The 27,806-nt window shown below is 56.7% G+C and overlaps 5 protein-coding genes and 2 non-coding genes across 12 annotated transcripts; 2 read left to right on the top strand and 5 right to left on the bottom strand.

Annotated features, from left to right (window-relative positions):
- Positions 1-1,190: 1,190 nt before the first annotated feature.
- On the top strand, positions 1,191-5,864 carry Eif3g (eukaryotic translation initiation factor 3 subunit G). The gene is made up of 11 exons (XM_047531147.1): positions 1,191-1,289; positions 1,430-1,476; positions 1,858-1,941; positions 2,050-2,138; positions 2,300-2,359; positions 3,647-3,751; positions 3,846-4,035; positions 4,842-4,949; positions 5,068-5,204; positions 5,286-5,392; positions 5,745-5,864. The coding sequence occupies exons 1-11, from the start codon at positions 1,270-1,272 to the stop codon at positions 5,758-5,760; spliced, it is 963 nt and encodes a 320-aa protein (XP_047387103.1). The 5' UTR covers positions 1,191-1,269; the 3' UTR covers positions 5,761-5,864.
- Positions 5,490-8,678, bottom strand: P2ry11 (purinergic receptor P2Y11). The gene is made up of 2 exons (XM_047531146.1): positions 8,651-8,678; positions 5,490-7,258 (listed from the first exon to the last, which is right to left on the bottom strand). Exons 1-2 carry the CDS (start codon positions 8,667-8,669, stop codon positions 6,159-6,161), a joined length of 1,119 nt encoding a protein of 372 aa, XP_047387102.1. The 5' UTR covers positions 8,670-8,678; the 3' UTR covers positions 5,490-6,158.
- Positions 8,679-9,060: 382 nt separating this feature from the next.
- Ppan (peter pan homolog) lies at positions 9,061-13,405 on the bottom strand. Its single transcript, XM_047531139.1, has 11 exons — positions 13,327-13,405; positions 13,074-13,244; positions 12,514-12,615; positions 12,270-12,320; positions 11,999-12,169; positions 10,560-10,636; positions 10,253-10,360; positions 10,028-10,151; positions 9,739-9,947; positions 9,506-9,666; positions 9,061-9,426 (listed from the first exon to the last, which is right to left on the bottom strand). Exons 1-11 carry the CDS (start codon positions 13,342-13,344, stop codon positions 9,209-9,211), a joined length of 1,410 nt encoding a protein of 469 aa, XP_047387095.1. The 5' UTR covers positions 13,345-13,405; the 3' UTR covers positions 9,061-9,208.
- Positions 10,440-10,518, bottom strand: LOC124969668 (small nucleolar RNA U105B). The gene has a single exon (XR_007106032.1). It is a non-coding gene; the product is annotated as a small nucleolar RNA U105B (small nucleolar RNA).
- On the bottom strand, positions 12,383-12,469 carry LOC124969664 (small nucleolar RNA SNORD105). The gene has a single exon (XR_007106029.1). It is a non-coding gene; the product is annotated as a small nucleolar RNA SNORD105 (small nucleolar RNA).
- A 42-nt stretch (positions 13,406-13,447) lies between the features above and the next one.
- Angptl6 (angiopoietin like 6) lies at positions 13,448-21,915 on the top strand. Of its 6 annotated transcripts, XM_047531145.1 has the most exons (9): positions 13,458-13,570; positions 14,329-14,433; positions 15,537-15,642; positions 18,031-18,313; positions 18,509-18,613; positions 19,308-19,485; positions 20,062-20,249; positions 20,326-20,596; positions 21,255-21,915. In XM_047531145.1, exons 4-9 carry the CDS (start codon positions 18,038-18,040, stop codon positions 21,443-21,445), a joined length of 1,209 nt encoding a protein of 402 aa, XP_047387101.1. In that variant the 5' UTR covers positions 13,458-13,570; positions 14,329-14,433; positions 15,537-15,642; positions 18,031-18,037; the 3' UTR covers positions 21,446-21,915. The 6 variants fall into 6 exon arrangements, with proteins under 6 accessions (XP_047387098.1, XP_047387101.1, XP_047387099.1 ...); XM_047531143.1 differs by having other exon boundaries at positions 15,554-15,642; positions 18,031-18,613; XM_047531140.1 differs by having other exon boundaries at positions 18,031-18,613.
- Positions 20,593-26,180, bottom strand: Shfl (shiftless antiviral inhibitor of ribosomal frameshifting). The gene is made up of 8 exons (XM_047531149.1): positions 25,774-26,180; positions 25,183-25,306; positions 24,954-25,003; positions 23,556-23,594; positions 23,214-23,363; positions 22,596-22,699; positions 22,320-22,474; positions 20,593-21,919 (listed from the first exon to the last, which is right to left on the bottom strand). Exons 1-8 carry the CDS (start codon positions 25,792-25,794, stop codon positions 21,687-21,689), a joined length of 876 nt encoding a protein of 291 aa, XP_047387105.1. The 5' UTR covers positions 25,795-26,180; the 3' UTR covers positions 20,593-21,686.
- Between the last annotated feature and the right edge of the window lie 1,626 nt (positions 26,181-27,806).

Here is a 27,806-nt window from a genome sequence, read left to right as displayed (position 1 = left end):
CATTCAGATAGGGGAGTTCCTCCCCAGGGAGGAGAAGCCCAGGCAAAGGGGATCATTTCCTCCTGACAGTGAAGCACTAAGTGTAGGGTTGGGTTCTTTGTTTTACAAATTTGAAGAATGAAACCCACAGACACAGGGTGAGAGCAAAATAACAGGATTTATTACAGTCATAGAAAGCAGAGCTCCCAAAGAGGAGTGGGTCCCAAGAGAGGGATACCAAGAGTGGCTGTTATCCAGGGGTTTATGTGAATCCACAAGGTTAAGGGAGCCAGCCCCCACCCAGTCCTGGGTAAGGCACTCAGGGTCCACGAGCTCCTCACACGCCCTTTGGTTGGTTTAGCCAGGTTACTGTGCCTTTTTTGGTGGGAGTCTGGGTACCAGACAACAGATGTCTCACTATCAGTTTTTCTGCCTACACAGGAATTGGTCTGACCCTGATGAGGCCTGGTTTGCGTTTCTCAGCCTGTTACACACAGACCTGATCTGGAAGGGGCCCAAATTTCCTTTTTGCCAATTTTAGCCCTTTTTCCTGCCTCAACAGTAGCTGGCATACAATAATCACTCAATATGTGAACATTATTATTATTATTATTATTAGCGATGCTGGGGATCAAACTCAAACTCAAGGCAAGTGGACCACTGGACCACACCTCAGTACAATTAGTTTTTTAGCAAGATGCAGTGGTGAGCACCTAACTTAGTGTCCGAACTGTTAAGGAAGTTGAAGCAGGAGGATCACTTGAGCCTAGCAGTTCTGGGCCATCCTGGGCAACAGAGGAAGATCCAATCTCTTTTTTAAAAAGTGAGCTTTAGATTCAGGAGCAGTGGCATACTCCTGTAATCCCAGGGACTCGGGAGGCTGAGGTAGGATTGCAAATTCAAGGCTAGTCTGGGCAATTTAATGAGACCCTGTCTCAAAATAAGAAAGATAAAAAAGGATTGAGGGTGTAACTCTGAGGCAGAGTAACCTGAGTACCAAAAAAAGAAAAAATGTTTTGTTATCGTCTCCTTCCCTCCCCTTCACTCCCTCTGTTACTTTTCTTTTTTCTTATAAGTTTAATAAGATAAACCCGGAGATGCCCATTGGCTCCCCTGACTTTGGTCACCAGCGCCCAGCTGCGTCGGTAGCCGGCGTGTGCACCTCCGTCCGCAGGGGGCGCTGTGGTCGTAAAGGCCGGGCTGCTCTAGGCGGCGGCGGCGCCGGAAGTTTCGTTCCCTCGCACTTCCGCCCTCTGGCCCGGGCTTGGGCTGCGTGGAGAAGACTTGGCGATGCCGACCGGAGACTTTGAGTGAGTTCGGGGTCGCGGAGGGGCTCCCGGGAGGCGATCTAGGGGGCTCTGGGGAGTGTTATGGGACCGAGATGTACCAAGACCGCGGAAGCTGGCCCTCATTGACCCAACCGTCACCCTCCGCAAACTTGTCCCCGCAGTTCGAAGCCCAGCTGGGCCGACCAGGTGGAAGAAGAGGGAGAGGACGGTGAGTGTGTGTATCGGGTCGCCCTGGGTCACCGCACTGTCGCCTGTTTTGACACCCTCCCTCCCGCCCCGCGCCATCCTCCTGGGCTCCTGCCTGTTGCCAGCTCCCAGGTCACTGCCCGAGGCTTCACGGCTGCTCCCCTACTCCAGGGAGGAAGTTGGAAGAGTCCGCCTTCGTACTAACCCTGGATGACTTTATGGCACGACCCCACTTTCATACCGGGGATCCCTACCCTTGCCACTGCTTATGGTCACCACCCCAGCGGGATGCCTGGCCAGCCCTATGCCATGGGTCCCGCCTTCCTCAGCTCCTGTTGTGAGTGTTCTCCCAGGGGTCCTTTCATCTTAGCTTGGACCTTTCTTCCCACACTCCCTCTGACAGACAAATGTGTCACCAGCGAGCTCCTCAAGGGGATCCCTCTGGCCACTGGCGACACCAGCCCAGAGCCTGAGCTACTGCCAGGAGGTAAGTGACCTCTTCCAGTCTGTCCCTGGCTACCTCTTTCCCCAGCCACATTCCCACCTGAGTCCCCATTACCCAGGGCAGTTCCCCTCAACTTTTCCCTTCTCCCAGCTCCACTGCCGCCTCCTAAGGAGGTTATCAATGGAAACATAAAGACAGTGACTGAGTACAAGATAGACGAAGATGGCAAGAAGTTCAAGGTGAGGCTAGAGTGGTGATGGAGGGTGAGTGCCCTGGTGCTTGGGGGCACATAGATTGGGGGTGGGGGGCAATTTGTGTTGGGTGGGTTGATGATGAAGATCCCTTGGTCCCAGGTACCTTGAAGTGCAGGAAGCCTGACACTCTCCCCTTTCATCCACAGATTGTCCGCACTTTCAGGATTGAGACCCGAAAGGCCTCAAAGGCTGTTGCAAGGAGGAAGGTGAGACCCTGCTTCCCCAGTGTTAGGGATTGGCCCAGAGGAATTAGGAATTTCTGTTGCAGGAAGGGCTTAACTTTGTATTTGTCTTGTCAAAGCAGAATCGAGGTCTGGGTATTTGTACTCTTGTGGGGCCCTGAAAAATCAGGGTGCACAAGTAGATTTTATTAGGTTTTTTTTTTTTTTTTTTTTTGTGGTACTGCCCAAGGGCCCAGGGGTGCTTTACCACTGAATCACATCCAAAACCCTTTAAAAAAGATTTTTTTCTTTGTGAGATAAGGTTTTGCCAAGTTGCCCAGGCTGGCCTCCAATTTGAGATCCTCCTGCTTCAGCCTCCTGAGTAGCTGTACTTAATAGGTGTGTGCCACCATACACCTGGGGTTAGATTCTTACTCTCTTTCCTATCTACCTGGAGAAACGAGCCCTCCTTGGAGTGGCATAGCAGCTTCCATTTACCCGGGATTCAGGGCTCAGGGAAGAAGTGACAGCAGTAAATACACTTAACATACTTTGCTCTGCACTTTGTGCCAGACCCTATGCAAGGCACTTTGCCGGATGTCTTCTCTGATCTCCATAGCAGCCAGAGAGGCAGGAAGCACTTGTGGTCCCATTTTATAGGGGTTAAGTTGAGGCTCACTGTTTAAAGTAGCTCAAGGTTCCTTACTCTTGAGTGACCTCCACATGTTCCTGAGCATCGCCTCCTGGGGGAGCTGGCTGAGCAAGCTGCCCTGGGAATTGTTGGCTACGTAGCTGTCTCACACCTCACCCTGAGTGTCTTTCTGTCAACTGGAACTCTTGTCTTGACGAAAGCTGCCCCTGCCTCCTGTAACTGGCGCAAAGCTAGGGCCTGGCACACACTCAGAAATGAGAACTGTCACTGTTCCCATGATGGGTGATATTTGGAGAGGGGTTGGGGTTGTGGCTCAGTAGTAGAGCACTTTCCTGGCATGTGTGAGACACTGGGTTTGATCCTCAGCACCTCATAAAAATAAATAAATAAAATAAAGGTATTTGTTCATCTACAAATAAAAATATTTTTTAAAAAATGGGATTTGAGGAGTGGGACCGTAGCTCAGTGGTAGAACACTTGCCTAGTATTTGCGAGGCACTGGATTTGATCCTCAGCACCACATATGAATAAATTAAAAAATAAAGGTCCTTCAACAACTAAAAAAATTTTTTAAAAATGGGTTTGAGGCCCAGATACTCTAGGAGTGGCAATGGTAGGCCTGGGGTGCCCCAGTGTGGGACCCTGGCCTTCGTCCTGACCCATCCCTCTCTTGAGCCCAGAACTGGAAGAAGTTCGGGAACTCAGAGTTTGACCCACCGGGCCCCAATGTGGCCACCACCACAGTCAGTGATGACGTCTCCATGACATTCATCACCAGCAAAGAGGTAGGTAGGGCTAAGGGTGGGGCTGGTGCCCACAGTGGTGGTGGCAGGGGTGAAGCAGCCCCCTCTGAGCTGCTCCCACCTGCTCCCCTTCCAGGATCTGAACTGCCAGGAGGAGGAGGACCCAATGAACAAGCTCAAGGGCCAGAAGATAGTGTCCTGTCGCATCTGCAAGGGTGACCACTGGACCACCCGCTGCCCATACAAGGACACGCTGGGGCCCATGCAGAAGGAGCTGGCAGAGCAGTTGGGCCTGTCCACTGGCGAGAAGGAGAAGCTCCCGGGAGGTACGGCATGGCCTGTGATGGCTCGGGTGGGATCGGGCAGCTGTGGGAGGGTCCTGGGTTTTCTGGCTCTAAGTGCACAGGTGCTGTCCCCTTTGTGGCTGTCATCTCCCACCTAACAGCATCAGTGGCTGTGTTTGGTTGTGCCTGTCTCCTTGTTGGGGGCCCTGTGTGTGCAGATACTCTCAATGGTGGCACCTCATGTGCACACCTGTGTGTGTAACTGCACCAAGTGGTGGAGAGAGGCTTGTCCCTTGTAGGTGACTCCCCTCACCATCAGGACTTAGGTGTGCAGTGTCTGTGTGCCCTAGGATACCATTGGGTGCTGTGTGTGTGTGCGTGCGTGTGCATGTGCGTGCCTCGGCGTGTTTGTGTGTCTATGGGACTTCAGTGCCTGTCTGTGAGTCTCAGTCCTTCAGCCTGATTTGGTAGGAGCAGGTGTGAGTCTGGGTGGCCACCTGTGGCTTGTATGCAGGTTGCACTTGTCGCTTCTCATGTGTAGGCACTTGGGAACTACCCTTCTCTGCCCGTGGGCCGTGGGTGCCTGGGACTGCATTTACCCTTGTGGGTTCCCCCTGCTGGTATTGCTGCCAGGGTGCTCAAAGAGTGTCCTCTTTCTGAACGTGATCTTGGTGTCATTGTGGACACTGAGGATCTGAGAGGCCTCCAAGTGACCAACCTGCTGCTTGTGGCTTGGCAGATGGTACCTGCACCAGGTCCTGGTCGGAGCTGCCAGGATCGTCGGGCAGGTGTGTCCCTCTGTTGGCACCATGGCAAGGCTTGACTTGGGCCATACCTCTTGTCTGCAGAACTGGAGCCTGTGCAGGCCGCCCAGAATAAGACGGGGAAGTACGTGCCACCCAGCTTGCGGGATGGGGCCAGCCGCCGTGGGGAGTCCATGCAGCCCAACCGCAGAGGTGAGGGGCATGTGGGTGCCAGGGTGTCTGGTGGACGCCTCCCAGCACCCTGTAATTATCCTTGTATTGTCGTGGGGTGGGGCCTTCCCCTCACAGTCGCTTCTCCCCACCCACACAGCCGATGACAATGCCACCATCCGTGTCACCAACCTATCTGAGGATACACGTGAGACTGACCTGCAGGAGCTTTTTAGGCCCTTTGGCTCCATCTCTCGCATCTACCTGGCTAAGGACAAGACCACTGGCCAGTCCAAGGTGGGTGGGCCATGGGGGGATGGGTGGGCAGGGGGACAGGACCTTTCTGACTCTGGCCGCTGACCCCCTCCCTTCCCCCAGGGCTTTGCCTTCATAAGCTTCCACCGCCGGGAAGATGCCGCACGTGCCATCGCCGGGGTGTCTGGCTTCGGCTACGACCACCTCATCCTCAATGTGGAATGGGCCAAGTAAGACCCTGCCCACCCAGACTGTCTCCTCTCCCTGTTGCAAACCAGAGGCTGAGCGTGGGCCCCACCCCAACTGAATAGCCACCAAGGCTGTTTCAAACTGTCTTTTATTGTCCTTTTTCTAAAAATCCTGACGGGGCCAGTCAGGCATTGATGACAGTTGCCTTGCTCAGACCCACCACCAACCGTCTGTAGCAGGCAGGGCAGTCTGACACCACGTGTGCCCTGCCACCACATGCCCAGCCTCCCTGCTGCCACAGAGCCCCACTGTGTGTGTGTGGTGGGGGTGGGGGTCTCGGGATGCCATTCAGGTCCTGCACTTGGCTGTCCTCACCACTTCCTTCCTCTCTAGGCCATCAACCAACTGAGCCAGCTGTCACCACTGCCACTGCTGTCCAGCCTAGACCTCTGTGACGGAAAGGAGCCTCCAAGAGCAGGGGACTCCAAGGGCAGTAAAAAGGCTCAAAGCATCCACACGTGTCCTCTTCATTCTCACGCCCCTCTCCGTGGTGGCTTGGCTGGCCCTTCACGCTGGGTTTTCCTCCTAAGCCTGCGCGCCTCCTGGGGTGGTGCTGTGGCTCAGAAAGCCTTTCTGTTCCAGCCTGGGCTTTTGCCAAGCCCACCCCGTCACTGGCACAGGCCTTTCTTTGGGGAGGAAGTGGCTGGGAGGCCTCTTGGTCCCTCAGGGCTGGTGCCTGCTGTGCTCTGCGTTCTCACTGTGTCATGTTGCAGTCCTTGTGGTCGGGAGCAGGCTGTAGTAGGCAGGTCACAAGCTCAGCTCAGAGGTCTGGGGTTCTGAGGTTTGGGGATTGTCATTATCAAGAGCCAGGTCTTGGCCAGGCCTCTTGTCTTCCAGGTGGCCTCCAACACACTGGGGGCAGCATTGACAGCGGCAGCTCAGGCTGGGCACCACGGCCATATAGAGCAGGGGATGTATGCAGATGGCCAGGGGCACAAGGCCCCGCGTCACCTGGAAGCCCAGGTAGGGCCCCAGCTCCAGCGCCCCCATGGCCTGGATCTCATTTGCAAAGTCTGGGCAGCGGGTACACCAGCGCTGCCGGGCGTCCACGTTGAGCACCTGCATGATGTGATAGGGCATGTAGGAACTGGCGTAGAGGGCCACGCCACTGGCCACCAGCACTGCCACACGCAACTTCTCACCTGCTGTCATGCTGTGACTGCGAAGAACAGCCCTCCCCAGGGCACTATAGGCCACCAGGGTGAGCAGTAGTGGCACGCCACCACCCAGTCCTGCTAATAGTAGGCTGTAGGCTTTGTAGGCCGCAAGCTGGTTGTCATCTGCTGTCCCCAGGCACTTGATGCAGGCCTCAGGCCTGGCTACACTGCACGGACCTGCTTCCTGCTGAGGCCCTTTCAGGCGGGAGAAGCTGAGCATGGGGGCAGCCAGCAGGGCTGCCAGGGCCCAGCCAGTGGCACTGATGGCCCAGGCATGCTTGGGCCGCAAGTGGCTGCGGGTGAAGAAGGGGTGGACGACACCCAGGTATCGGTTGAGACTGATACAAGTGATGAAGATGGTGCCCCCCAGCAGGTTGCAGGTGAAGAGGAAGCGCTCCAAGCGGCAGGCCACGTCCCCATAGCGCCAGTTCTTGGGCGGGTAGAAGTAGGCGGCCAGTGGGGGCAGAGTCAGGGCGTAGAGCAGGTTGCTGACTGCCAGCTGGGCAGAGAGGACCACAGCTGGGTTCCAGGGCCGCTGCTCCCTGATGCCAAAGCGGTACAGGGCCAGACCATTGCCAGCCATGGCCACTATGAACTCAGCCACCAGAACAGGCCAGAGGAAGGTCTCCTGGAAGCTACTAAGCTGGTGGTCGGCGGCTGCTGTGAAGTTTGCAGGGCAGGGCTTGTCACCTGTGGGTGGAGGTTGTGAACAGCTGAGCTCTGTCCTTCCTCAGCATGGTTCCTGCTGCCCTCAGTCCACTCCTGCAGTGATGCAGATTCCTCTGCAAGAGTGCCTGATGGGGCCTGCATGAAGTTTCCTTAAGTCCTCATTTTCTGCAAGGGACACCAGCCTTGCCTCCTTTTTGCAATGGAATCTGACCCAGAGTCGAGAGATTCTATCATTTAGCTGATAAGTTTACTGGGTCCTGAAGGACCGGCCAGAGCACTGCCAGAGGGCCATGCTCTCAAGGTCTGCATGTTAAGTCAGCAGTGAACACCCAAAACCATGGGGCCCAGGGCAGAGGGGCAGGAACCTCAGGGAGTCCCAAACTACGCTGGTCCTCCTTGAAGCCGAGTCTATCAAAGTTCCTACAGTTCCACCTCAGAATCTCCCTCCTTAGCCCCTTCTAGGGCATCTCCCACCTGTACCAGCCCTGCCTTCCTGCTGACTTCCAGTTTCCTGTGTACTCCCCACTACCACCAGAGGGCGCCTGTGAGGTCTCATCCCTCACCCTGGCATAGCCCTCCATGGCTCCTGCTTCAGAAAAGCCAGCTCTGCCGGGTGGTGGTGGTGGTGGTGGTGGTGGTGGTGTAACTCAGTAGAAGAGCATGTGCTTGGCATGTGCAAGGGCCTCACTCTAACCCCAAGCACCAAAAAAAAAAAAAAAAAGTTTCCATCCCACAAGGCCCGCAGGAACCATCCCTCCCACTCCTTCCCCAGCGTGTTCTCGCAGCCTGGCTTCCTACAGCAACCTCAAACCCAGCAGCTTCCTGGCTGATCCTTAGGACGTGTCCAGCCTCTGAGTCTTTGCACGGACCATTCTCCTTGCCCACTTACTAAGTCACCAGCCAGGCATGCAGTATCCTCCCTGCTACCCCTAGGATCTGATCATGTCTGGGAGAGGACCCATCTCCCTAACAGTGATCTCTGGTTCCCTTTTCCCTGCTGACGTTTTTCCATAGCCAGGTATCTCCATCTGATCATTGTAATGAACGTTTCCATGAGAACATCCCCTCCAGGAAGAGGGAGCACCACCACGTACCCACCCCAGTACCCACGAGTCTCTGGAACAGCAGCATGGGAGTGCCAGAGCCCTGGAGCTGGTTCCCATCCCCTTGTGTACCTCCCTCAGCCTTAGCTTTCCAGTCTGAAAAGCTGGCCTATTCCAGCAGGCTGGCCACTAGCTCTTGGGGATATGCATTCCCCACTCCATCCCAGGCTGCCCCTTGGAAGGCTCTGGTCTTCTTAACCCCGCCCCTCTTCCTGCAGGGAACTGGCCAGCTCTCCACCACCTGGGTTGAGCAGCCTAGCTCCCGCCATGTCCCCATGCAACCCTTAATTGGTCAGCACTCTCTCCTTACCTGAGACGGTGGCTGCCATGGCCCGATCAGAGAGCTTCTGGCCTGCCACCCACGCTGTGGCCTGCTGAGGCCCCACCCCGTTACCAGTAGTGTGACCCACAGCCCCTCCCTTGCTAGTAGCTCCAACCTCAGCCTGCAGAGCGGGTCAGACACCCAGCTTCCTTCCTCATTGCACCACTGGAGAAGGCAGCCAAACGCTCAGAGGGACCTGGGGGAGGGGAAGCCAGAAGGGGCCCCTTGCCTCAAGGAACTGGAGACCAGTCAACTCGCCTGTCTCCTCACTGCCTGCCCCAGGTGGGGGAAACATGCCAGGACCTGGGGCAGAAACCAGGTTGGCCTTGGTCCCTAGTCTCCCTCACATCCGGCACCAGGTGCCTCCACTCAATCCAGAAAGCAGACTCAGACACATGTCAAGTTCAGTCATTTACTGATGTGCGAGGATCGGGGTTGGGGGCTACAGCTCCTTTATGAAAGGAAACCAAGGGCTGCGCCTGGGAGCCCCAGGGCAGCTCTTTCAGGCCCCAATCTGGGGCATTCTATCCACTGCTGGGCTTGAACTCAAGCCCCTCTCTTCTTTGGCTTCCCACGGCTTTGGTCTCGGGCAACCCCTCTGTACCCTGGCTTGACCCGGGGTCCTCGGGGTCTGCCCTTGGGCTTCAGAGGCCTCTGGCCACCATCCTGACCCCTGCCTTGGTCAGGCCTCCTCTCCTTCACCCGCTGCTTCTTGCCTGGAGGTCCAGTGTGCAGTCTCCGCTTGGTCACCCTGGGAAACATGTCTGTGGGAAGACAGCTGTCAGGGCCCCCAAGGACCAAGGACATGCCCTAAGTGTCCAGCTGCCGGACCCTGTCACGCACCCTCATCAGGTTCCTCGCCCACTGCCTGGCGGAAATACTCAGCTTCATCCTCTTCCTCCTCCTGCTGGGCAGACCCCTCTGCCTCTGGGGGCGCGCCTGGGTCCTCAGCATCACTGTCACCGTCAGCCCGTGCTCTCTTCATGCCCGCCAGACTCTTCTTCCTGCAGGAGAGGGTGTCGGTCAGCTGCCTGCTGTTGGGGACCCCAGCCCACTACCACTTGCCCACCACAGACTTGTGGGCCTCTCGCCGCTCCTGCTTGCGCTGGACGTTCTGGGCTTGCTGATTCTGCCTCTGGGCCTTGAGCCGCAGCTTCTCCTCCTTGGCTGCCAGGATGGCCTGCAGCTCCTCCTCCGTCTTGTGCACGAAACTGTGGAACAGCACGCTGCCCTCCCCAACGCCCTCTTGGATCTTAATGAGCTGCAGCGTCATCCGGGGACCGATCTGGGGGGGTGGGGGGGGAAGAGTCAGTTCTTCTTTGGGGCTGGGGGCTTCCAGAGGTCGCCCCTGCCATCAAGAATCACCTCAGTGAGCCGCACAGCGCTCTGCTGGGCCCGCATGTTGCCACGCCCTGCGACGGCCTGGGGCAGCTCGGTAATGTTGTGTTCACCATCAGGCTCCGCCTCACTCTCCGAAAGCCCTGCGCCCCTGTGTGGGGACACAGGGGACTTAGCAGGTGGTCCCAGACTCCAGGGACAGTTCTAGGGCCCCTTGGCTTGCACTGACCTCCCACCCTGGGCCCTCCTCACGTGGCCAGCAGCTCACTGATGTCCTGCAGGCGGCTCATGTTGGGGAACTTCTCCTGCAGGAGCTTCTTCATCCCTCGACTTGCACCCACAGGAACCACTTTGATGCTACTGCACGGCAGAAGTGGGATGGGGCAGGAGTGGTGCTGGGGTCACAGTGTCAGAGCCCAGCTCTGAGCCCCTTGCCTCTGTGCAGTGTGTCAGAGCGTTTACTTTGAGACTAGCAATCACAGAGTCTCAGCAGCTGTGCTATCATCAGTCACACAAGGAGGCCTGATCCCGCACCCCTCACCCTCTCAAGAGGACTCACTAATGGCGGAAATCCAGCTCCTGGGAGTCGGCGTTGTAGTTGATGAGAAGGCAGCGCTTGATGGTGTTCAGATTCACCTGAGAGAACAGAAGGGACCTAGCGAGCTGCCACAGCCTGTGTGCTAAAGCTGCACGGCCCTGGTCAGGCAGGCCCCACGTCACTGCCCATTCTTCAGACATCTCACATTGGGGTGTGGAGCACTGGTTAAGTCACGCAGGCTGGTGGGGCTGCAAGTGGTGCCTGGACTGCATGGGACACTAACTAGAAATCCTGGTTCTGGGGCCCACGGAAGGTGTCCCACATCAGATTCCCCAATGAGTGGGAGAACTGCTGCCAGCAGTGACTAAGAGCTGGGGCTCTGAAGCCAGGCAGATTTAAAACTGCAGTCCTGCTGAGCACAGCGGCACAAGCCTGCAAGCCGAGCAGCTCAGAAGGCTGAGGCAGGAGGACTGCAAGTTCAGAGTCAACCTCAGTAACTTAGCTAGGCCTTGCCTCAAAATTTTAAAAAAGAGGGCTAGAGATACGGCTCAGTGGTTATGCGCCCCTGGGTGGTTCAATCCCTGGTACCAAACAAAACAAAACAAAAAAATACCCATAGTCCTTTGCCTATCATGCCCAAGGGCCTGGGTTCAATCCCCAGCACTGGTAGTGGTGGCAGTGGGGATGACAAACCCCAAACAAAATTCCAGTCCTAGTTGGGGCATGGTGGCACACACCTGAAATCCCAGCGGCTTGGGAGGCTGAGGCAGGAGGATCAGTAACCCTCCCTCCAAAAACCAAAAAACTCTAGTCCTGCACTATTTCACCCCCAGCTGCCCCCATTTTTCTTTTTAGTTGTAGATGGACACGATACCTTTCTTTAGTTTTTCATGTGGTGCTGAGGATGGAATCCAGTGCCTTACACATGTGCTAAGCAAACACTACCATTGAGCTATATAACCCCAGCCCCCCACCCCACCCACTTTTGAGACAGACAGGGTTTCACCAAGTTGCTCAGGGTCTCACTAAATTGCTGAGGCTGGCTTTGAACTTGTAATCCTACCTCAGCCTCCTGAGCTGCTGGGATTGAAGGAATGTGCCACTGTACCCAAGTAGTCCTACATTCTTCTTTTATTACCAGGGATTGAACTCAGGGGCACTTGACCACTGAGCCAAACTCCCAGCCCTATTTTGTATTTTATTTAGAGAGTTGCTTAGTGCCTCACCGTTGCCGAAGTTGGCTTTGAACCCATGATCCTCCTGCGTCAGCCTCCAGAGCTGCTGGGATTAGGGAATGCGACAGCACACCCGGCATGAACTCTTGATTCTAACCTCAGACCAATGAATTCATCTCTATAAACCAGTTTCCCTTCTGTCAAATGGAGTCATAAGAAAGGGCTGGTGGTACCTGCTGCATGACCCATCCACCTACACCTGCCATCACAAAAGGTGCAGCCCACCTTGTGCACGTTGATGGAGGGGAACAGGTTCTGGAACATGGTGGCCATAAGCTTCACATGCATGCCATGAGGGCCAAAGTTGTTAAGCACCAGGAGAGGAGGGTGGGCAAACTGCTGCTCATGCATGCGGTGCCGGCGCAGCGAGGAGACCACATCACGCACCAGTGTATACTGCAAGGCAGGACAGAAGTGGGTGATTATCATCCACATGTGGCAGGGGCCATCCCCAAGCCCAGCTCCTACCTAACATGGCCCCACCTCCACCCCTCACCTTGTTGATCTGGAAGGTCAAAGTGGGGCCTCCTGGAAGGCGCATCAGTTTCTGCAGGAGAAGAGAGGATCAGTGAGGGTCCAGGTACTCAGCAGGGGCAGGGCAAGTGGGAACTTCTGCCTTATCTCTTCAGAGCGTTTACTTTGAAGCCAGAATCACGGTAGCTCAGAGGCACAGGGTTTCATCATGCGAGATGAGGGAGGAGAGGGCTTGGGGGAGATGAAAGGTGTGGATGTCCACTCACAAAGTAGACACTGGTCTCTGTTTTGCTCAGGATCAGGAAGTGTGTGACCCCAAGGGGCCCAGCCACTGCCACACAGTCCTTCAGTGAGTTCTTCTTGCGGATCTAGAAATGATAAAAAGGAAAAAAAAAAAAAAAAAAAAAAGAATACAGATATTCCTCGTTGAGCTAAGACAGTAAATTTTAGCTGAGGGTCCTGCTACTATGTTGCTCTTTGCTTCTGACCCTTCCCACAGTCCAGGGGAGTAGAAGGGTCCTGGTCACTAGAACCAATCAGTTGAGTTCGAGGACTCCCTCTGCCCCTTGCTTCTTATGCATCTTCCCACTTAACAGATGAGCAGAGACCCCGTGAAGCCCTTGCTCCAGGGCTTCCAGAAAAGTCAAGCTCTGCTGTCCCCACTGCCCAACTAAGCCCCAAGGTAGATGCAGAGATACTCCGTCCCCACAAAGGCCCCTTTCGCCAGTCGGAGAGACTGCGGCCTTCCGAGGTTTCACAGAGGGGGCCAGTCCTACAGCCGCGTTGACAGCCCAGGGTAGGTTGAGGCGGGATGGCTGGTGCAGACCTGCAGGCGGGTGGCGGTGAGCGGCTCCATGACCCGACGCACGTCCAGGCTGAGCTGCCGGACGCTGCGACCCGCGCTGCCGCGCGTGAACACGAACGAATGCGGTTGTGCGGCGTAAGCCTCGAGGTTGCGGAGCCGCGCCTGGGCGCGCGCGCGCTTTTGGTGCCGGGACTGAGGGGGTGACAGGAGAACGGTGAACGCCGCGGCCTCGGCCCCGCCGGCACAGCCCACCCCCTCGGCCGCCGCGCCATACCCTCCCCGACTGCCCCATGCTGCCGTCCGCTTCACGAGGCCGCCGCTGTCGGTCACTTCCGGCGCCGTGCGGCTCACTTCCGGCGTCGGAGCCGGTGGCGTCATCGGGCGGGCCTGCGCACTAGGTGGCCTCGAGGACAGCGGGTGAAATCATTGAAGGGGTTGCTAGGAGACACCGGTGCACGTCTCTACGGAAACGGAGGCGGGGTTGAACAGCTCCGCGCGGCGGAGAAGCCTGTCCACAGGTTCGAATCCCGTCTCAGCCCATTTCGTCCAGCGGTGCAGTTACTTCCCCGCCTCGAGGGCCCTAAAGCATCCCAAAGCGAGTATGATAATCTCTGCCCTGGCCTGCGAACCTAGAGACGGAATGTGCACACAGTGCGTGACACCGTGGCACCAGGCACTTGGGGAGCAGCCAGAGCAGGGAGTCGGGCCGTGGCAGTTATTCATTTTCGTCCTGTCTGCCGATGGGCTGAGGATGGAAACTCCACCTCAACCTCTGGAAACTCTGGGCAAGGCGGGCGCTTCGTGAATAATTCACCCCCTCCCTCTTTCCACTCAGAGCCCCGGGCTTGGCCTCAGCCTTCTGGCTTTCCCCCAAAACCTCGCGTTGGAGGGGAGGGCCACCCCTCCCGGAGCTGACCATCTCCGTCCCCCGCCCCCGCACCAGGTCTTTGCTCAGCTCCCCCAGCTCCGTGTCCCCTCCCCACCCTTTATCCTCCGTCCTGGCTCCCTTTCTTCCAGCATCAATTGTCTTTCATCATCTGTAAGTTTCCATCCGTCTCCTCTCCATCCCATTTTCTCTCTCTCCATCTCCCCAGGTCTCTCCACTCTGCCTTTCTGCCTTTCCCGCCCGCAGCCCCTGCCTGTGACTTAGGAGGTTTCTTCTCTCTCTGCTGCCAATGGGGAAGCTGGTGGGGGCTGAGGGTGGGGGGCCGAGCCCCGGCCCAGAGCCCAGCCTGGCAGCCTCTCTCAGATCTGGGACGACCATTTCCTCTTCCAGCCCTGGAGTCCACTCGGGTTACTCTGGGAGTTCAGGACGGCTGGAAGTGGGGACGGAGGCTGCTCTCCCTGTGCTGGGCTGCTGGTTGGTGGGGACTTCATACAGGTCAGAGGCCCTGGGCCAGCTTCTGGGGGGCTCTGGGTGAATGTCTTTCTACCTCTGATAAATGACTGCATGGTATTTCCTCCTGTTCTGTCCCCGTGTGATTTGACTTTTGTGAAAAAGCGACCTGGTGTGTGAGGGACAAATGGACACATTCACAGTGTGGCAGATGGGCATCGGGAGTTTGCTGTGTGCTGGCTTGGTGTTTCTGTGCTGCCTGTGTGTGAACACGTGTGCCCAGTGTGTATATGTCTGACACACAGATCTGGACACACAACCTGTGGATATTTCCCTTAGAGTTTTACTGGATGTGCGCATGTGTGGCTTTATTTTGAACATACAATTGTTGCCTATATCTTTGTTGTATTTCTTGTGTTTTTGTTTTTTTTTTATGGCGTTGGGGATGGAACCCAGGGCCTCATGCATCTAGGCAAGCGCTCTACCACTGATCTATATCCCCAGCCCTCCAGTTGTCTTTGTGTGTGTGTGCACCAGATAAACTAGTGCATGTGTACATGAATTTCATCCGTCTATCTTCGCTGCTTTGTGCAGTACTTTGTCAGTTTTGTTGGGCAATGAATAGCGTGAGTGTGTGTGTCTCTGTTTTGTTATGCACATGCATGTGTGTGACTGTTGTGTTATGTTTGAGTTCAGAACCAAGTTACCTGGGCTGAATCCCACTGTGATCCCTTTCTGACTGTGTGATCACAGGCAAGTGGCTCCCCTCTCTGAATCTCTTCCCTTTTGTAAAATGAAGCTACACAGAGAATCTGGTGTGGGTTGCTAGGATTAAATGAGATAAAAGGTATAGAGTTTGAGGTGGGCCTGACACACAGTACGTGCCCACTGATGTCTTCCATCATTATCCTTCTATGGGCCTGGGATCCTGCGGGTCCTACCGGGGTCTGCAGCCTCCCACGCTCTGTGCTCCACTGGGAGGAAGAGAAAGGACGTCCAGGGCACTGACCTGTGTTATCAGGCCTGGGCAGGGGGGTCTGGCAGTTCTGCCTCAGTTCTCACGTGGGAAATGCTAAATATTTACAGTTGCTCCACTCCAGATTCTGGGCTGTGGTGGTTACCAAGCCTTCTCTCTCCTTTCTCACCAGCCTCTCCCCTTCCCCAGCTCAGAGGCCCAGCTGGACCCTCGGCCTTTCCTCTGACTTCTTATGCCCGCTGTGAGCTTCGCTGGATTCAGGGTCTTGGTTGTGAGAGGTGAGAGATGGGAGTGCAGGTGGATGCTGATTCTGTTTGTTGGGAGACCCTGGCCTTGGCGTGGTTGGGCAGAGGAGGCTCACAGGCCTCCTGCTCACCACAGGCTGACAACATGAATCTTGCTGAGTTTTATACACGCATGCTAGCTCCAGGGGATTTGGTCCTTTCCTGTTGTGGGAGACTGAGTGTTGGGAAGGGCAGGACGAGAAGACCCTCCCTGACCCCTGGCAGTTCCTTCTTGATGTGTGAGTACAATAGCAAATGTGCCCTTCCACAACTTAAACCCTTCATGGCTCCCACTGACTCAGAGTAAAGACCTCAAATATTCTGCTTCCTATCTCCTGTTACCTCTGCCTTCATCTCCTGCTGTCCCCCTTGCTCACTCTGTTCCACACTCACAGGCCTCCCCTGCTGTTCACTGGGCATAACCAAAGCAAGTTCCAGCCTCAGGGCCTTTGCACTTGCTGTCTCCTCTGCTTGGAATGCTGTTCTCATTGCTTCCTTCAACTGTTGCTTTTTCAGTGAGACTTTTCCTGATCCCTTTCTTTAAGTCCCTTCTCCCAGCTCCAGACTCCCTCCCTTTTCCCATCTGATTTTTCTCCTAAGTTCCCTTGCTCTGACTTCCCTGCTGAGTGTTACACAGAGTTTTCCCCAAGTAGAATATCAGATCCAGGAGGTCAGGGATTTTGTGTGTTTTGGTTGAGGCTGTGTCCCTGTTGCCTGGAACAGCTTCTGCCACACAAATAGGCGCTTCAGCAGATGGGGTTGATATGTGTAGACCTTCCGAGGGCATGCATATCCCCTTCTGAGCCTGCAAAGGTGTGAATTCTGGTGTGCCCAGGGATGAAGGTGAGGGGGGCATGGGCGTGGCTCTTGCAGGGTCAGGGTGGTGGCCACAAGTATCTACCCTCCAGCAAAGAACTGTATGAGCTCACTGCATGAGCACCTGGAACACCTGGGGGGCACAGCAGACTGGGGCCTGTGGGCCAGGGAGGAGTGCTGGGCACTGTTTTGGGCCCTGGGTACAGCAGCCTCAGCCTCAGGGGAATCAGGGGGGTATGCAGATAAGTAGCACTGAGGCACTTTCAGAGTACCCATGTGAAAATGAGAAAGACAGTGCCAGGCAGGGTCCAGCCCAGGTGCAGTGGTCAGGGGTGCGTCTCAGGCCTGAACCAGGGTAGGGAGGGGGCCACATTAAAATCTAAAGAATGTGGCCTGTGGAGCCAACTGCAAATGCCCAGGCCCTGAGGCTGGATCTGGCCAAGTGCTGTTCCTGGGTGCTTGGGAGGAGCTGAGGGCAGGGAGGGGACAAGGCAGATAGTACAGGGCGTTATGGGTCCCTGGGAGGACTAGGGCTTTCCCGCTAAGTGAGGTGGGGACCACGGAAAGTTGAGTGGAGGAAGGATGGGAACGGATTTGTGAGTTCATGGGTGTCCACTGGCTGCTGTGGGGGATTAGAGCAGTGGCTGGGGGCAGAGTATTGAAACCCGGGGGGCAGCTGCTATAAGGAAATCCAGATGGTGTCTTGAGCTGGGAATGTGGGGTGGAAGCGGGGCGTGGAGGAATTCAGGATCTAAACAGAGGAGCTGACAAGCCTGGCTGAGGGGCTGGATCTGTTATGAAGAAAAGATGTGATCACTCTGGGTCGTGGTCCCAGCGTGCTTCCGATAGAGAGGGAGGACTTTGTTAGGGAGAGGTGCCCCTCACCCATCTCACCACCCACTCTCCCTCTGCTTTTTTCTTTTCCTGAGGTGCTGGGATGGAGCCGGGGCCTTGCACACGCTAAGCAAGCGCTCCTTCTGCTTCTGCTCCAGCCTTCTTACATTTTCTTTAATACATCAGCCGTGGGCGTCTTGGGGCCTTTGCACTTGTGTTACCCTTGCCTGGGTCGCTTCTCTCCAGACATTCCCACGACTTCCTGCTGTCACCTCCTCCTGGAAGCCTTCCCTCGTCCATCCGCACCCACCTCCTCTCAAGCTGCCCCTGCATGGATTCTTCACATCCCTCCCCCCTCCACTTTGCTGTTATATTTAGCACTTAGCACCGACTAATATGCTCTGTGAATCCTATATTTGTTTCTTACCCAACAGGGCGGGGATTTTTGTTTTGTTCACTAGGAGAGAGTCTGGCACGCAGTCGGCACTCACTAAACGCTTGATGAATGAGTGCAGGAGGCATTAGAACTGTAGGGCGCCTGGAACTCAGGGGGGAGTCGGGAGCGGGATCCCACGCGGGCGTCTCCAGAGTGAGATGAGCCGGGAACCCTGGACCGGGAGCCCAGCAGGAGTGGACACAGGCATTGCCGCGTGCGTCTGGCCGGGCCTGAGAATGGGGGCCGGATGTGGGCTCGCGGGTGCAACCGCCTCCCTGTTCCTCCTCTGCTTGCAGGAACGTCATGTCGGTGCCCCGGCTGCGCGCGCTGCCGCTGCTGCTCCTGCTGGGTGCGTCGTGGGCGCGGGCGGGCGCCCCGCGCTGCACCTACACCTTCGTGCTGCCCCAGCAGAAGTTCACCGGCGCCGTGTGCTGGAGCGGAGCGGTTGCTGCACGACCCACTTCCGAGGCCGTGAACGCCAGCGAGGTGGCGGCGCTGCGCATGCGCGTGGGTCGACACGAGGAGCTGCTGCGCGAGCTGCAGCGGCTGGCTGCTGCCGACGGCGCGGTAGCCGGCGAGGTGCGCGCGCTGCGCAAGGAGAGCAGCGGTCTGAGCGCGCGCCTAGGCCAGCTGCGCGCGCAGCTGCAGCATGAGGCGGGGCCGGGGGCGGGGCCGAACCTGGGGGCGGAGCCTGCCGCCGCGCTGGCGCTGCTTGGGGAACGCGTGCTCAATGCCTCTGCCGAGGCTCAGCAGGCCGCCGCCCGCTTCCACCAGCTGGACGTCAAGTTCCGAGAGCTGGCGCAGCTGGTCAGCCAGCAGAGCGACCTCATCGCCCGTCTGGAGCGCTTGTGCCCGGGGGGCGCGGGCGGGCAGCAGCAGGTAACCACGAAGTCTTTCTCAGTAGCAGCTATTTGCTGTTCACATCGCCTGTAAAATGGGCCCTCTGTGGATTTGTTACCTGCCGTTCCAAAATCCGAAAAAAAAAAAAAAAAAAAAAAAAAACGGAAACGAGATTCCTCCCGCTCCTTTCATTACTTATTTGGGTCAAAATATAATTAGGGGCTATTTATAGTCTTTACTTATTCATTTAACGTGAATATTCATAGGATCCTCCACTCAAGCATATTATTACCATGTAAAACGACCGATGACGGTGCATTCCTGTCATTCTGAATCTTGCCATGCCATTCTGAATTCTGGAACATATCTGGCCCTGGGTTTTGGCTAAAAGGTAGTTTCTCTGTGATAGTCCCTACCTTACAGGGTTGATGGGAGGATTTGTTAAATAGTTCAAGTGGGACGTGCTTCTCTTATTCCAGCTTTGCAGAGGAGACAGGTGCAGATGAGTTAAACTCTCAATATCAGAGAGAGAACTTTAGCCCAGCTCTATCTGTGCTTGACAACCAAGAGGAAGGGTTTGGGGGGATTAGTCCTAGGGCTGGGACATGCCCCCCCACCGAGTTCCTGTTTGTCTGCACTGGGAGAGTTATACATTGTCTCTGGCCCCTGAGGAGACCATGCCTCCTGAGCTGAGGGTTAATGCACTTGCATTTGACTTTCTCCATCACCCCAGGTCCTGCCACCACCCCTGGTGCCTGTGGTTCCCATGAGTCTGGTGGGCAACACCAATAATACTAGCAGGAGGCTCGACCCAGCTCCAGAGCCCCAGAAAGACCAGATCAGGAGACAGCAGGGTCCCTTGGTCTCTCCCATGCCTGCAGGGTCCCCTGCCATCCCCACCAAGCCAGTGGGTAAGATGAGAGAGTGTTTGCCTGGGGATCTCCATGCAGTATGGGTAGAAAAAAATGGAAGAGTCAAGATTTTAATGGAAGATTCCTCTCATGGTGAGAGGACTGGAGGAAAGGATGCTTCTACTTTATAAGGAAACAGGGAGGTTTGACTCTTATTCTTTATATAAATATTATATAAAATTTCTTACTATGGTGTGAAAAGAGGAGAGAAAATTTGAGAGAGACTCTTATTTTGATGAGGGGACAGCTGATGTAGGACTGCTACTGTGGTGAATGCTACTGTGGTGAATGCTATATGGTGAATCAGAGTACTAGATTCAGGATCTATATTCTAGTGAGGAGACCACTTATATTCTGGTGAGGAACCTGTAGTTTAAACTTAAGAGCTCCACATTTGCTCTTGTGAGAAAAGAGGGATGTGGGAGAAGTGAGGAAATGGCTCTTGGTGCTCTTATTTGGATGAGGGAAGGGGAGGGGCATCAGTGTTTTGTGAGGGGACCAGTGAGAATGAGGACTCTTATTCTAGTAAGGGGTTGGTGGACCCAGGCTGTGCCTTCCCCATCTCTGTGCCTACAGGCCCATGGCAGGACTGTGCAGAGGCCCAGCGGGCAGGCCACGGGCAGAGTGGCGTCTACGAGCTGCGACTCGGCCGGCTGGTGGTGTCAGCATGGTGCGATCAGCAGCTGGAGGGCGGAGGGTGGACGGTGATCCAGCGGCGCCAGGACGGCTCTGTCAATTTCTTCACCACCTGGCAGCACTACAAGGTGGGCGTGGCCAGGAGCGCAGGGCCGGGCTGGCAGGGCCGGTGGGGCGCCTGTTGCTGACTCTCCTGCCTTGCAGGTGGGCTTTGGGCGGCCTGACGGAGAATACTGGCTGGGCCTTGAACCCGTGTATCAGCTGACCAGCCGTGGGGACCACGAGCTGCTGGTGCTCCTGGAGGACTGGGGGGGCCGCGGGGCACGTGCCCACTATGATAGCTTCTCCCTGGAACCTGAGAGCGACCATTATCGCCTCCGGCTTGGCCAATACCATGGTGACGCTGGAGATTCTCTTTCCTGGCACAATGACAAACCCTTCAGCACCGTGGATAGAGACCGAGACTCCTATTCTGGTAGGAGGTTTTATTCTGGTGGGAGGTAGGGCAGGTAGGACTCCTTTTTTGGGTAGGGAATGAAACCCAGTGGGGCAAGATTCCCCTCTGATAAGTATCAGAATAGGAAAGCAAGAAAACAAGGGCTAGGACTTTTATTCTGATGAGGGTATGGGGAGCCTAAATTCCTTCTCTAATGAGGCAAGAATTAGGAATTCTGTTCTGTTTTGGTGGAGGGCAGAGGATGAGAGCCAGGACATTCTTTCTCACTCTAGCTTGTTTTTGGGGGGTGGTGTTGGGGATCACATCTGGACCTCACACATGCTAAGAAAGCTCTTCACCACTGAGCTGTACCCCAGCTCAGTCTCTCATTCTGGAAAGGAAGTAGAGATCTTTTTCCTGGTAAAAGAAGGAACAATAAGATTCCTACTTTGCAGAAAAACTGGGCAAGCTGTGACTTGTACTTTGGTAAGGAGATAAGGAAGGAATTAAGACTATTACTCTGAAAAACAAAGTGGGAGGCCAGGGTTTTTATTTTGGAGAGGAGATGGAGGATTAGGGTTTATATTCAGTAAGACTGGGAAGGACCAGGGGATGCTTAGCAGAAGCCTTGCACATGATGTGCTGGTGGAGGCTTGTTTAATTAACCTAGTGAGGACACCCACTCTTTTCCCCTCAGGTAACTGCGCCCTGTATCAGCGTGGGGGCTGGTGGTACCATGCCTGTGCCCACTCCAACCTCAATGGTGTGTGGCACCGTGGCGGCCACTACCGAAGCCGCTACCAGGATGGAGTCTACTGGGCTGAGTTCCGTGGTGGGGCGTACTCTCTCAAGAAGGCTGCTATGCTGATCCGGCCTGCGAGGTCATGACTGTCTGACCCTGTCTGCTGCGTCCCAGGGGGTGTTTCTCAGTAGAAGCCTAAATTTTCCTGGCTTTCCCACTGTGGATTTGGTCCCAGGAGCCCCCAGAACGGGACCCAGGAGTTCCCCCACCAAGATTGCAGGCCCAGTCGGCTCCCCAAGGGCACTTATGTCTCAGTTTAGCTCATATTTTATAACAACACAAAGTAGCCACAGACCACGTCTGGTTTGTTTCTGCACCGGGCAGGGGTCACTCCCTGGGCCCGCCCTCCTCCTCTTCCTCCTCCTCCTCCTCCTCCTCCTCCTCCTTCAGGTCCTCCAAGATGAGGTTGTCCAGGTCTTCCAGGAGGCCACCCTGGCTCAGGCAGGTGGCCACTGTGGAGCCACTGCTGATGTGGGGGTTGCTGGGGTGGAGGACTTTGGGCAGATGGTTCTGTTTGCGGCTCTTGGGATGCGCGCAGGATGTCCCAGGCACATGGGGCTCTGGGGAGGAAGAGGTGCTGAGGTCATGGGGCTCAAGATACCAGGAGACTCTGGGGATGAGGGTGCAGAGGCCATGTGGGGCTCTGTGGAGGCCAGGGAGGACTGAATCCACAGACCATGGGGACAGAGCTGCAGGAAATCCAGCCTGTGGAAGCCACAGGATAGCCAGGGATAGGTCAGCGAGACAGCAGGGGATAAGACAGGAGCCCAGACAGGCCACAGGGACCCTGCATGTGGCCACTGAGGTGAATGACACCTCAGAACCTCAGGGCACGACTCAGGACCAGGGAAAGGGGAGCCGGGAAAGACGAGCGCAAGGCAGGGCTGCTGCGGCAGGGCCAGTCTGTGGCCACGCGGACGCGGTGGACAGAGCGCCGGAGCGGGCAGGGCGGGGGCTCACCTCGCCGGTTGTAGCAGTCGGCGGCCGAACAGGAGTGGGTGTGCGTGCTGCGGCGGTCCATGTCCCGGTCCCAGCGCGGGGGGAGGATCCGTGTTGGATACACGGGGAAGCCACACCCGTAGCAGGGGGACGGGGACCCCATCTGTGCCCAGCCCCTGGGGGCGGGCAGGGCTGTGAGGTCCGAGGGCGAGGCTGGGCCAGGGTTGGGGCCGGGACGGGGTGGGACGGGGCCGGGAAGGGGCAGGAGCGAGGGTGGGCTGGGGTCAGTGCCCTCACCGGAAGTTGTGCCGACACTTCGGGCAGTGGAACTCGGCCAGGCCCCACATCTTGTCGGCCGGCACCGGGTCGTAGCGCTTCCGGCATTTTCGGCACCGGGACACCTGGGGGTGCAGAGAGGGCACCAGGTTGTGGAGGTGCGGGCCGGGCCAGCGCCAGCAGCGATCTGCAGCGGCTGGTGCCACTTGAGCTGCCGTGGCAACCGCACCTGGCAGCTCAGGCTGGCAGCTGCTACCACCACGCGGCAGCATTTACACCAGGGCAAGTGGCAAACAGTACAAGTGGGGGCTCCCCACTCCTTGCAGAGCGAGTCCAGCTTTTACCAGAGGCACGCCACTGGTCGTGGGGCTCAGAAGCCAGACTTGGGGTGTGGTTTGGGGCTCAGGTTTGCTTTCTGCGGTAGCTGTCACACTACATGGGGTCAGGCTCTTGAGCAAGGGGTTTGGCTTCTCAAATTCAAGGTCAGGAGTCCACTTCTGTGCAGTGGATTGAGATCAGAGATCATGGTTGGGCTCCAAGGTTGGAAGTCAGTCACTGGGTTCTCAGAGGAGTGGCTGCTGAGGATGGGGGTCAGGAGTGAAGCCTGGGACAGAATCAAGGTCAAGCTCGGGATATCACCTCTTTTCGCTGGGGCACTCGGCGCCACCAAACGTGATCACAGGAGGAACAGGCAAACTGACGGTCCACAGCAGGTATAAGGTCATCCTGGGCACGCTGGAACATGCGCAGGTTGGCTTGCGTCAGTGGCAGGAGGGAGGTGGCCACTGCCTGTGAAATGGGGTGGGTGGGGACAAGAAGGGGGTCACCTTCTTCCATAAATGTCAGCCCTCTTCTCCCTGTGCTGCATCCTCTTCCTGCCCCTGTGCTGTCTGCCATGGATAGACGGATGGATGGACAGATGTCCTCCCTGCTTTTCCCCCCTCATCCCGTACCCTGGCCTTGCCCCCGCCACCAACGCACCTGGATATCCCGATCCTGCTTCATGTCCTCTGGTGGGTCCTAGATGGAGACACTGGGGCAGAAACTGGGGAAGGCGCTCAGGCCTCTCTGTACCTTTGTTTGCTGGGGGTTAGGGGTCCCTGCATGGTGGCTCCTGAATGGGGAGAGAGGGCCCTGGCTCCATCTGAGAATAGGGTGTCCCTAAGTCACCAGGAGCTGACAGAGCAGAGCCCACTTACTGAGAACCAGCAGTGTGGCCTCAGTTATCTGAATAACAGCCCTGGGAGGAGGGCATACCTGGTATTCCCATTGCTCAGGTGGGGACACTGAGGCCCAGAGCCCAAGAGTGCCCTGAGTGAGCGTGGCTGGTAGAGCCTGGAGCCCACACTCCCTGCCTGCCTGCAGATGCCACATGCTTGTCGACACTGACACACTGCTTAGGCTAAGTGCTTGGGACGTGGATCCAGACAGAGGCAGGTTGGCATCCCGGCTCCGTCACTTCCAGCTGTGGAAAGTAGGGCAAGCCACTTGCCCCTGGGGTTGTTACTGAGGGGCATCTCAGAGCCAGGCTCTGAGTCCAGGTGGCCAGGGTTCAAACCCCAGCTGCCACCTGCTTGCTTCATGAACCTGGCCAGTGATGTCATCACGCTGGGCCTCAGTTTCCTTGTCTGTAAAACGGGGATGATACATATTAGGACCTGTCTCATGGGGTCACTGTGACCACAAAAAAGTCAATTCCTGGAGTCCTGACATGAGGGAAATACTCAGACGATGTACCCTTTGCTATGATTCTTTTTACCGTATCCTCTATAGGTATAACACTTTATTATACACTTTAATCACTCTGTGATGGGCCTTTCCATCAGGGGACATTCAGACTATCTGCCACCAAAGCTGGCCTAAGAGGCTGGTGGCCGTCTTGCACCTGTGCATCAAAGTCATGTGTTCATTCATTCATTCCACAGATGGGTTCCCTGTCCCTCTCCTCCCCCACCTCCTGCTCATCCTAGCCTTTCTTCTGGGGACGGTTCCCTTTCTGACTTCCCTCTTCCTGGAAGGCCCTTGTCCTCATCCCTCCCCTTCCTTTCCAGAGCTCACTCCTCCCCAAAGTCTTGGCATCATCCCCCCAGGAAGCCTTCCCTGACCTCGAAGCCTCTCCCAGCCTGGCTGGTTGCATTGCCTAGTTTCATGCCTCTCCCCCGGATTTAATACAATCGGCACATCGTGTGCGCCTACTGTTTACAAGGCCCCTGGCCAGAAACAGATTGGGAGGTGAGAAAGTGCATGAGGTTTGGTTGATGAGTGGCGGACCATCTGTGGCCGGGCCCTCCTGCTCCAGAGTGGGTCACCGCGGCTGGGTCGGGTCCCCTCCACTCTCCCTCGGGCTACCCCGTCCTTCCGGGAGAGGGGGCAGGTTACCTGGGCATCCAGGTCGTTACTCAGTTCCTGTCCATCTCTCTGCTTTACCCCTGATGGGAGAGTAAGTGAAGGAAGGGCCCTTGAGGGGTCTGTTGGAGTTCCAGGTCGCGCAGTCTCCCCAAGCCTGGGACCTCCGGCGGAGAGGGTCTCCACGCCTCTCCCTAGACCACGCCCCCTCGGCGCTCCCACGCGTGGTCCCCGCACCAACTGCAGGACCCCCGCTGCTCACCGTACACGATGGAGCGTCCCACGCCGGTGTGGTCGCTGCCGAATTTCCTCATAAGAGCCCCTGCCTTCTTGTTGGATACCTTCCCATGAAACTTCTCCCGGAGGCGCCGGACGCTCTTCTCCAGCTGTGATGGGGACAGGGGGCCTCCGGTAGGGAAGCGGAGCAGCTACCGCCCCTCCCCCGTCTCCAGGTATCTCCTCGGGGCCTGAACTTGACCCTTGGTTTTGGCCTCCGCCCCCCCACCCCCCATGCCTTTATGGCATTTCCTGGAAAAAGCCAAAGTCCTCACGGGGCACTGGGGGAGGGTGCGGACGGGAGTGCGCGTCCCGGCCTCGGGGATGGGCCGGGGGACGGCCAGGCCACCCCTGGCCCCTGACCCCCTGACCCTGCAGCCCCCGCTCTTCCTCGGGGAGGCCGCGTTTCGCTCGGGGGATGTGGGAGTCACTCTCCTCTCCGAGCGGGGCGAACGTCAAGCCGCGGGAAGGCTGGGCTCGGGATGGAGTCCCCAGGAACTGCGAAGCCCCCTCGGCGTCCCCGGCCCCTCCTCGGCGTCGGTCGCGGCCCCCCGGCCCAGCCGAAGCCATCTCCTACCTCCACACCTTCCTGAGACATGGTGGCGGCGGCGGCGTAGGTCCCCGCGAGGGTCCGCACTGCGCGGCTCGGCCGCCCCCCTACCTGGGCGCGCCCGTCGGTCCAGCGCCGCGCAGGGCAGGGGGCGGGGCCTCGCGGCGGCTCCGCCCTTCCTCCCCGGCCCCTCTTTCGCTTTCGATTCTTGGGGGACGGGGCGCGCTGGCTCCGCCCTGGCTCCGCCTCTGCTCTTGCGCCCCAAACCCAGCCCGGCGCCCGGGGTCTGCGCCCTGCGGCGGAGCGCGCACACCTCGGGCGGGGGAGGCGGCGCGGCCTCTGCAGTCGGTCACATGTCCCCACGCTGCGCGGGGTCCGCGTCTTCACGTCCCTCGTGGGGGCGGGGCCGCATCTGAAGGCCGCGGCGAGTCCCCGCGGCCCCCCACCTCCGAGCGCGCTCCCCGGCTCGTCACCCTCCGCCTGGCGCTCCGCCTCCCCGGGAATCCGGCGCCTGTTAGGACCTGGCCCCTCTTCTTGCTCTGAGTCCTTGACCTGGCCACCATCACCTCTTGGAAGCTCAGTTTACTTCTCTGTAAAATGGGCACGACAGGAAAGCTTGCATCCTGGAGCAGAGTGTGTGCCAGGGTCCCTCAGCAGGAAACTTAATGGCGCCTGGCATACCATAGACACTGCCATAGTCACTGGGCCACCTACGTGTGTCCGTGGTAGGGGCAGATGATGAGGGTGATTGAGAAAAATACAGATTCCTGGTCCCTAACTGCCCGGCAGAAGCCGGCTGTCTAGCGGTGCCGGGGAATCCGCATTGTGAATCGGAAAGTTGACCATCCCATGGTCCAGGACGATTCTAACGCAGCGGGCTGGGGGAGCCCTCAGCTGGGCTCTTGCCAAGCCTGAGGACCTGAACGATGGCTTCCTGAGAAGGGGACAATTTGTACAGAGGGCCGGAAGTTTGAGGTTTTAGTTCGGTGAAGGGTAGAGGGGAGAAGGAAGCAAGAGGGAGTATGGTGTTTGGGTCTCCAACTGGGCATGTTGCTGGCGGGGGTGGGGGAACAGTTTTGTGGGCTGTCCTGTGCACTGTGGGGTGTCAACCAGCATCTCAGGCCTCCTCCCAGGAGGTGCCAGGGGCAGCCCTCCCCAATCGTGCCATCAAACAGGACTCAGACATTTCCACGGCCCCTGGGGGGCAAAGTTTTCTTGGGAAAACCAATTCTAAAATATTTTTCAATTTTGCACCTCTTCAGTAAAGATGTTGAAGCTGCATCCCAAGGTGGACATTAATTTGTAAATTATATTCAGATACTACAGTCATTATAGAAAACAGTGTAGAAGTTCCTAAAAAAATTTTTAATGGACTACCTTAGGATCCATCAATCCCACTATTGGGTATTTGTACCCAAGGAAAGGAAATCAGTGTGTTGAAGAGACAGCTTCACTCCTGTTTACCGCAGCACCATGCTCAGTCGCCAAGGTGTGGAAGCAACGGATGGATAAGGAAAATGCAGCATATACACACCGCGGAATACTATTGAGCCAAGCAAAGGACAGAACTCGGTCATGTGCAACAGGGAGGAGGCCGGAGGTCAGCCTGTTAAGTGAAATCAACCTGGCACGGAAGACAAGCACCATGTGATCGCTGTCCTACGTGGAATTTTAAAAAGTCGATTTCGTAAAAGTCTAGAGTGGAAAGGTGGTTCCGCGGGCTGGGGAGGGCGGGGCAGGGCGTGAGGCGGGCAGAGTCACAGGAAGGAAGGAACAGCGGGGTCGGTTGCACGTAGGGTGACCGTGTAAATATAAAATAGCTAAGTGGAGCCGGCACAGTGGCCCTTGTCTGTAATCCTAGTGGCTCAGGAGGCTGAGGCAGGAGGATCCCAAGTTCAAAACCAGCCTTAGCAACTTAGCAAGGCCCTGTCTCTAAATAAATACACAGAGGGCTGGGGATGGAGGTGATAAAGCACCTCCGGATTAAATCCCCAGTACCAAAAAAACACCCCAAAAACAAAAAGACAAAGAAACAACTAGAAAGGAAGATTTTGAATAGT

The sequence above is a fragment of the Sciurus carolinensis genome, chromosome 17 (assembly GCF_902686445.1).
Source record: "Sciurus carolinensis chromosome 17, mSciCar1.2, whole genome shotgun sequence".
In the NCBI taxonomy this organism is placed as follows: Eukaryota; Metazoa; Chordata; class Mammalia; order Rodentia; family Sciuridae; genus Sciurus; species Sciurus carolinensis.
The sequence above is the reverse complement of the archived record's forward strand: the minus strand, read 5'-3'. Positions and strand labels throughout refer to the sequence as shown.